General features: G+C 42.5%; 1 protein-coding gene across 6 annotated transcripts in view; it reads right to left on the bottom strand.

The window, feature by feature from the left end:
* Nucleotides 1-9,428, bottom strand: part of MRPL28 (mitochondrial ribosomal protein L28) — a 30,495-nt gene that overhangs the window by 19,417 nt on the left and 1,650 nt on the right. For 3 of the 6 annotated variants that reach the window (XM_072601855.1, XM_072601846.1, XM_072601837.1), the window contains exons 2-6: nt 8,651-8,948; nt 6,700-6,852; nt 4,849-4,983; nt 4,172-4,258; nt 7-423 (exon numbers count right to left, since the gene is read on the bottom strand). In XM_072601855.1, the coding sequence (XP_072457956.1) occupies nt 325-423; nt 4,172-4,258; nt 4,849-4,983; nt 6,700-6,852; nt 8,651-8,938 (762 nt within the window). In that variant the 5' untranslated portion in view covers nt 8,939-8,948 and the 3' untranslated portion in view covers nt 7-324. Of the gene's footprint in view, nt 1-6; nt 424-4,171; nt 4,259-4,848; nt 4,984-6,699; nt 6,853-8,650; nt 8,949-9,428 lie in introns of those variants that run through there. The other 3 variants (XM_072601858.1, XM_072601820.1, XM_072601829.1) reach the window with 1 other exon arrangement.

Genomic DNA, 9,428 nt, shown 5'->3' with positions numbered 1-9,428 from the left:
ACTGGATCACTGGATGAGTTTGTTTATTGTTCCTTTGAATGACTGTCTCAGAAAAATAAAGGTATTGAGTTCAAAGCATCGGCAGGAGCTCAGGGAGCACTGTGATTCAGAGCTGTTCTATCACTGTGGTTACTGCCAGAGGCAGGCCAGGAGCTCGGCTGGGAGATCAGCAGGGGGGATGCAGAAAGTCCTCATGTACTCTACTTCCCAATTCCCTGTGAAATATGCAGCAGTGGGTTTGTAGTGGATATGATGGGGAGGAGGACGAAGAAGAGGAAGGGGCCTCTTAATCAAACAATCTGGTCTCTGGGAAGCTCCTGCTCATTAGGCTTTCCTCTGCATCACAGCTGGCTGTGAGAGTGCCTGTTCTTGAAGCTGTTGAATGAGTTCTTCCACATATACTTTGAACAGAGGGACGGGGTCCTAAAAAGGGGAGAAAGAGTGAGTGAGGGTCCTTCAGAGCAGCTGGCACTAGAGGAGGAGAACAAGAGCAGTTGAAACTAGTCCAAGGAGACAGAAACACACAAGTGGATGATGTCTTCTCTCCCACCTCAGTAGTCACAATCCCCCAGCTGAGAATGTGATTGTCTTGCCACCCCCATCAAAACTCATCATCAGTTATGTTCCCCAAAAGACATTCCAAATGGTGGTACTTCTCTTTGAGGCCACAGTTTACCTCATGAAAACTCAAAAACCATGTTAAGAGGAGACTGAGCAGCACCAGGCTCCTTCTAGATTAGCCTCTAGAGTCTAGAAGACTGAGAATGCTTTGGTGGCTTGAGATGGCTGTGAACAATGAACATGTTCCTGAGTTGGGCAGCAATCTGTCCAGGGGGAGCAGCTCAGGAAATTAAAAGAGAGCTAGAAAATCCAGTTACTATCTTGCTACCAGCTTTCCACTTGAAACTGAATCCAACACCTCTCTGGGTCTGTAAGGCAGCGAAGGAAATCCAGTCTCCATCTATAGACATACCACCCATCACCTGTCAAAGCCTCCTCCTCCTTGATCCCCCACCTAAAAATGGTCTCTCCACTGCCTCACCTCACTTCACCTCTGGAGCATTTATCATGTTCCAGGTTGTGCTACATTTATTGGAAACACTTCACAAACATTTGTTAAGCACTTGCTATATGCCAGGCTCTGTGCCAGGCACTGAGGATACAGAAACAATAATAAAACAGTTCCTGACCTCAAGAAGTTTCCATTCCATGAGGAGAGAGAGGCTACATGAACATAGCCAAGTAACTACAAAACACATGCCAAGTTAATTCTATGGGGAAGGATCAGGGCTGACCTCCTATAGGAGATGAAGAAGGAGTACATTTCAGCCCTGGGGTAGGGAGGGGAGCAGCCTGTGTAAAGGCACACACGCAGAGATGAAAAGCTGTGGATGAAGATGGTCTGGTTTGGTTGGAACGACTGTGAAGGGCAGTGTCGTTCAATAAACCTCAAAAGAGCGGCTAGAGACACTGTGAAGGGCTATAGATGGTGGATAGATAAGTCTGTGCTTTATCCCAGAACCAACAAGGAGCTGCTGGAGCTTTCTAAGTGGGGAAATAACATGGACAGATGTGTTTTAGGAATTTCATTTGGTGGCTCTGTAGAGGATAGTATGGAAGGGGGAAGAGACCTGTGGCAGGGAGGCCAATTAGAAGGCTCTTGCAATAATCCAGTGGAGAAGTAGTGAGGACCTGGATTAGGGTGGTGGCTACACAAGTAGAGAAAAGGGGATAGCCTCAAGATGTTGTGAAGGCAGAATTAACAAGACTTGGTAACTGGGAAACAACGGGGAGGGAGGAACTGATGCTTACTTTTATGACCCAATCCTGGGTGACCCAAGCCTGGGAGGCTAATGATGACCAAAAATAGGAAGATAAGAAAGCTGGGGGAAGGGGAGAAGATACATGCCTATTAGACATGCAGCTAGAAATATCCAAGAGGCAAGTGGTGATGTAGGCCTGGAGGTTAGTTTCTGTATAGGTTTTATTCCAATTACACTGTAAACCCTTTGAGGGCAGGGATCTTGACTTATTTATCCCTTTATCTCCCTCACTAATATTCTGAAGACTTCACAAATAGGAGAAGCTTAATTGTTGTGTTTGTCCTTTATTGTAGAATAGACCATGGCATCATAGAAATGATGACATAACTTTGCACTTGACTTTGTTTTGAGTGAGGGAGGGCTGTGCAGGTCACCAGCCTCACTTCTCCTCCTGAGTCATCCAGTGACCACATAATCATTAGGATGACTAGAGATGGCCCAGGATGCAATGGGAGACCTTGTCCCCTTGAGGTCAAGGCCTTTTCAGGTACTCACTTAAGGTGAGGTAAGCCATTCAGTGCATAGGCCTGTTTAAGAAGTAGTCAGGGGATGGCTCCTTTAATAAGGCAAAGAAAAATAACTACATCAGGCTGGGAGGGAAACAGCAACAGTTACTACTGATCATCACTCTTAAGCCAGGAGAGTACAGAAAACAGCCCTTAAGTGGGGCTTGGACAGGGGCCTAGTGTTGTCCAATCTATGGGCTTCAGAATGCAGTAGGTTTAAGGTGAAGGGAAAAGAAGGCAAGGGAAGGGAAGGGAAAGGGAAAGATCTCCTATTGCATCCTGGACCATCTCTAGTCATCCTGATGAATATCTGGTCACTGGATTCAGATGGCTCTGGAGGAGAAGTGAGGCTGGTGACCTCGCACAGCCCTCCCACCCTCAAAACAAAGTCAAGTGCAAGTTATGGCATCATTTCTCTGATGGCATGGTCTTCTTTGGCAACGAAGGACGAACAAAATAATCTGTGAGTAGACACAGCTGTCTGAATGGGGACCCAGCTAGCTGGGTAACTCAACTCCTCTCCTGTCTGTCCCCACCTCCTCTTCCTTCTTCTCTTCAAAGGAAGGTAAATTTGGATGGCCAGAGGATGCTCAGTTAACTTGGGATTTACTGGCTATATTTCTTTCTCTCCTCTCCTCCCCTTCCCTTCCCTCCCCTTTCCATTTCCTGCTCCCATTAAAGCTTAATAGTAATTGAAAGAATGAACTGGAAGAGTATTAAAAAAAGCCACAGGGTCAGGGCCAGTTTGGTATGTGAGACAACTTACCTTATCTTCTTCTTCCACATATTTGGACAAGCCCTCTCTCGTGCCTATATAGACAGCTTGAGGTGGGGCAGAGAGAATAGGCCTGGAGGGTGAAGGCCTAGATTCTAACACTTCACTCTATGACTGGACAAGTCTCTGAGGAACATCTCACTTAGCCCTAGTTTCCTCACCTATAAAATTACGCTCCATACCTCAAAAGTTGTAAGGAAAGCAGTTTCGATGTGTTATATGAGTTGATATTACTTATCCTTTTTCAAAACCTTGCTTGGGTTCTGGCTCACTAAAAAAAATTTATTACTGAATGCCTACTATGTGCAAGCCACTATGCTAGATTATTCCTAGAAGCCTTCTTTGACCCCTCCAACTGGAAGTGATCCATCCCTCTTTGAATCTCCTAGGCCACTCACACCTCTCCAACAGAACTAATCATTTTGTAACATTTACCACAGTCATCTGTGTACATCTAATGCCTCTTACTCAACGATAAATTCCTTGAGGAGACCTTGTCTTTCATCTTAGTATTCCCTCCAGCACTGAGCACATGGCAGTACACACAAGAAATCTTTAATTGCTTTGATGTCAAAATTATATATGGTTTAGGGATCTTAGGATGGGATCCTTGCTCTGTACTCAGTATTTCTGTAACACTATCTAGGTTGTACATTTTGTATAGTTTGACTTTTTTGCCTACTGTAAGTAAACATGCTAAACTGATGTCTCAGTGCACTGAGGTCAGGGTGGCCCCAATATAGGGAGGAAGGGGAGCTACTGTGCTAGGCTGGAGGGTGCAGCAAAGCCAATCCTCAAGAGCTGACAAAAGCTTTCTCTGCTGAGAAAGCAGAAAGGCTCCAGAACAGGAATCGGGACCTGGTCTGCTCCTGTTCCTTGGCCAGAACTGGCATAGTTTTTCCATAGCTTCTCTCCCATCTTGCCTGTCACTCCCACCCAAAAGCTTGAGATGAGGAGGCCTGATGCCCCTGCCCCTTCACAAGCCACTTCTCTTGCATCCAAAGTAAACAGCTTGAAATACCAGCTTAGACATCAGGCCATCAATGGACCCTGTTCTTGATACTCACTTTTTCTTCCAGGAGCCTCTGTTTTTCCACTGCTTCCTCTAATGTCAAACCAACCCATTCAGCCTCTTCTTCTGGGATCACAAACTCCTACAGCATAAGGAAAAAAAACGGGGGGAAATAACAATGACCCTAAGATTCTGTGAGGTAGAGTGGTAATAATAATAAAAATGACAACTAACATTTAAACAGTACTTCAAGGTTTGCAAAGTGTTTTACAAACATAGCTGAAAGAACACTGGCTTAGGAGTCAGAAGATCCGAGTTTGAATCTCAGCTCTGTCACTATCTAGCTGGATTACCTAAAGTAAGCCATCTCCTTTCTCTAAACCTCAGTTTTCTCATTTGTAAAATAGAGATAAAAATAGTGATACTACCTACTTGAAGGCCTATCATGAGGAAAGCATTTTATATACTATAAATCGCCTGACCTAAAGCAGGTGCTTAGTAAATTACATTTATTGAGCTGAATATAATTTTGATTATTCTAAATTATAGATGAATATACTTATTAAGTTTACCGGAGCAGCCAATTGTGCCAGAGGTTGTAAGAATAAGAGGGAACACCCATTTGAAGAGAAGTGAAGGAGGCCTCAGGCATAAGGGGCTGGATGATCCTTGGATGAGTTAATTCAAATGGATGTGCAGAATTTAGCCAGAAAAATCAGTTTGGTTGCTCACCTTGTATTTGTTATAAATAGCTTCTCTCTTTTCTGGATCATCTGGGTGGAGCTGAGGGTCCCTTCGGGCAAGACGCAATAGCATTCCTCGTTTCAAATCCATCCCAAACTTGGAGCACAAATCCTCCTTTGGCGTCTGGAGGTAAAGTCATACACATAAATCAAGCACTAATCATGTAATTGGATTTGATTTTCAATAATCTTCAGGAATGCAAATGAAATGTCATCCTCATAGAGCCTTTAATAGGTACCTATTTCTGTAATGAACAGACTGAGGCCCCATCTGGACCTGGTTCAGCCCTCCCACTCTCTAAGACAGGTGGTCAGGGTCTCTTAGGGCCCAGTTCACTTTTCCATGGGAGGAAAAATAGATAAAAATAGCAGTGGTGAGACCTAAAGGAATTGGACAATTAACTGTTGCTCCAGTCCACTGTTCCTCAAACTTTTAGATTAATCAAAGGGCTTTTCAGAACACCTATTCACAGCCCCTCTTCCATATACAAAGACAGACAAAAATAGCTTGCCTGAGTAAATCAGAATTATTTTGACATATTTAAATATGTAATTTTTTGTGCTTTTGTAACGGAAAATATCTTTATTTCTAAAAAAAATTTTTAACTGTTTTTCTCATTGCATATAAACACAACTTTTAACATTTTTTAAAATTTTGAGTTCCAAAATCTCTCCTTTCCTGCCTCCTCTACCCCCTTGTTGAGAAGGCAAGCAATTTGATATAGGTTATATGTGTGTAATCATGCAAAACGTAGGAAAATATCTTCAAATAAACTAAACATTCTGTGGAGTGACTTTCATCCTAGAATAATCAATGGACCACTCAGTGAGTTCTGGATCATATTCAGAAAATAAGGAAATCTGAAAGTGACCTCAATGGTCATCTAGTTCAATTGTACCTATCAGGAAGTCCTTCTATTACATCCTGGGATCTGAACACATTGTTATCTACACTCAACCTGAAGCCCTCTGCTTATAGAAAAGTCATCACTACCCAGGGCAGGTCCAGTCAAATCTTCCCTCTTGGATTATGAGGATTGTTTGGAAGTGCTTCTTTATATCAGGTTGCAGTCTTACTCTCTGCAACAATGTCTTAGTCCTGCCCTCTGATGCCAAGCAGAACAAGTGTAATCAATTTTTTTTTTTAGTCTGAACCTGTGATTTCATTTGTGCAGGCAGCTCCCCATGAGAAATCCCTCTATCAATGAATATCAGAAACCATTCTGCAATTTATAATCGTATAAAGTTGCTATGAGGCACTGACAGCTCCAAGAATTTGCCAATAGTCACATGGAGACTGGACCTGAACCCAATTTATCCTGACTCCAAGGCCAGCTCTCCATCCATCCTGCCAAGGGGGATAATAATGGAACCCATTTTCCACATGACTGCCTAGAGGATTAGAGGCTTTTAAGACATAGAGCTCAAATATTGGAAGAGAATTATCATGTGCCATTTTTTCCATTAGTTGTCCCCATTCCCCATCAAGTTTTCTCTTTCCCAAGCTAAATACAGTTCTTTCAACTAGTTCTCATATTACATAGCTTCCAGTTCCCCCATCATCTCAGATACAGTCCAGTTTGTGAACATCTTTCCTAAAAAGTGAACTGAACATTGTAACACAAGGCGGACGCTGAGATTCTCATTCCCCACAATCCAGCAATGGACACCAAACCTTAAATCCCTAGTTTAATGTCAAGCAGCAGCTGTGGCTGCCAATCTAACTTCAGAGCGAGCACAGGCAGAATGACGTTGTTCTGTTCCTAGTTTTGAGCCTGCCTTTGAAACAACAACTTGGCTCTTCTTTCCTTTTTCCCTCTCCATAGTCCTGGGGACTCACCTTGAGGATATAGAAGTCAAATCCATAGGCTTCATCAATCAGATCCAGAGTTCTCATGGTAACCATTATTTTGAATTTCTTGTCCAAGATCTCACTGTAAAGCTCCCGTTCATAGAGATGGGGCTTCCAAATCTTTCTCACACGCCTTGAGAGCTAAAGGCAGAAAAACGTTTCTAAGAGTCAGCAAACTGTTCTTACATAAGAGCACATAACCAGTGCTCTTGCTGAAAGACAAGCAACGTCTCCCTCCATAATTGCCAACACACCCAGACGTTGGGGTGCCCATCCATGCTCACTTGCTTTATCTAGCCCCAGGTTTGATGTTTCGTCTCTTCTCCTGTCTCCTTAAGTGTAGTTTTGTCATCCCTCCTGTTCTTTTAGTTCAAGGGAAAAGCTTTAATGGGCCAGCAAGTACAGAAGCTCTGTAGGTTCATCAGAGCCCAGGATACTGGGATTGGTTTGAAAGAAATTATGGATATCTAGATATGTGTGTATATGTATATGTATACATATATACACACACACACATATATACGTATATGTGTATATATATTTAATATATACATATACACACATACAGATACACATATATGTGTATGTATGTATAGTGTGTGTATATACATATATACAGTATATCTATTTACTATAAAGAAGGAAATGTAGAGGGTCGGTTTAAAAAAATTACCTTACCAGTTAGAATATATTAAACCTGTTTTAACAGACAATGCTGTCAGCCCAACCAGCTGTGACCTTTCTATTCCATACCCCCCTAAAATATGATCCCAGTCTACCTGCTCAACTCTTGCCATTTTCATCTCCTTTCATATCGTGAACTCCTAGCTAGTTCAGCCTCAGTTAGTCTCCCCTTGAGTTCTCCTGGAGTTGACGTCCTTCTCCTAACATTAATGACCTTCAAAAAGTTCCATCTTACTAGACACAATAAACTCAGTATCATGGCTCACTAATATTCACATTCCAAATAACTAAGCATGTGCAAAGACTGGGAGACTAAAGCTCATGTGATGTTTAAGGCTAAGCTAATGCAAAAAAGTGCCAAAGGGTACAAGGAAGGACAGGGGCAGTTTGGAGGTGACCAGAGGGGACATTCCTCTACGTCATGTTATTATTGGCTCAGCGCAGCTAAAGTGAGAAGAGTTGCTTGGCAGAACAGGGAGAAGAAAGGGCAGGCTTACTCTTCTCCCCCCAGTCCCTCCTAATATCCAAGAATCTGTCACTACCAGGGAGAGAGAAGGCCACTGGCCTGTCACTTTCCCACTTTCCCACCATGGCGGCAACCATGAAGTCATGCAACGAACACTGCTGTAGAATCAGAAAACCAGAGTCCAAGTTCTCATTCCACCAATGATCCAAAATGAACAAAGGAAGTGATTTTCTTTCTCAGAATGTGTTTCCTTGTCTGTAAAATGCGGACAATTGTATTTGCACCAACTACCTCCAACCTAATTCAACAAACATTTTATTAAGTCCCTAAATGGTGCAAGACATCACATTAGGTGCTGGGGACATAAACACAAAAGTGAAAAACCTCACAGGGTCATAGTTAGGAAAATGCTTTATGGATCTCTATATGAATTTGAATTGTTATTAATAGCAACAATCTTTTTAAAAATGGAAAATTCTACTTATAAGAATTAAGGATGTCATCAAAACAGCTACAAATTTTTTTTTTTGCAGTTATAGTGGCATTCAGTTAGCAGCAGACTTATTTTCTATGATTCATAGAAGAAAACTGAAGATAACTTTGAGTTACATCTCTATAAATGAATGGAGCCATAGCAACAGACCAGCCCCTTCTACTCTCTCCTGGGCCCACAGTAGATTACCCTCACTTAGCCATACCACCTCCTCCTCCCAAAACACACACACACACACACACACACACACACACACACACACACACACACACACACACACAAACACACATACATACCTTGTCATTGTTGGTATATCTATAACCTTTGATCCAGCCCTCACCACCCCAGAGTCCCTTCTGGGATTCAGGGGGAAAGTAGAGTGGGATGGGAACATCCTGGACAAGCTCACGTTGTCCATTCTTCGGATTTATCTTGTACTTGACCCCATGAGGTTTATAATGAACGGCTGTGGGTTTTCCTTCATTCTGCAGTGACTTGAGGTAGTGTTGAGGCAGACGAGAATAAATCCCCTGCCTCAGCTTCAAGGTATTCCAGAGTTTAACAGGGTACTTGTGCAGCGGCATTAGGGGGTAACTGTGAAGAAAGGATCCCTAAATTATTTGTAGCACCATCATTCACATCACTAGTTATAACATCACAGGACTTAGATCTAGAAAGACTTTCAGACATCATTGAGTCCAAGGGTTCTCAACCTAAGGTTTACAGATCCCCAAGAGGTCTGGGAACAAAGTTCAGGGAGGGGGTATCTATGGACTTGGATGTGAAAAAAAGGACATCTTTATTTTCATTAACTTCTGACATTTAGTATTTCTCTCAATTATGAATTTCTTTAAGAAACCATTATCCTGAGAAAGGGCTTCATGGCACCAAAGGTTAAGAACTTTTGATCCAGTACATCTCCTCCTTTTCAGTTGAAGAAAGTGAGGTCCAGAGATGACAAAAGTGACTTTCCCAGAGTCACATGAATAACAAATGGTGGGGCTGGGATTTGAACATAGGTCTTTCTAACTTAAAATCTACTATTTTTTCCATGACATCAACCTCCTTCATTAT

The sequence above is a fragment of the Notamacropus eugenii genome, chromosome 1, assembly GCF_028372415.1.
Source record: "Notamacropus eugenii isolate mMacEug1 chromosome 1, mMacEug1.pri_v2, whole genome shotgun sequence".
Classification (NCBI taxonomy): domain Eukaryota; kingdom Metazoa; phylum Chordata; class Mammalia; order Diprotodontia; family Macropodidae; genus Notamacropus; species Notamacropus eugenii.
The sequence above is the reverse complement of the archived record's forward strand: the minus strand, read 5'-3'. Positions and strand labels throughout refer to the sequence as shown.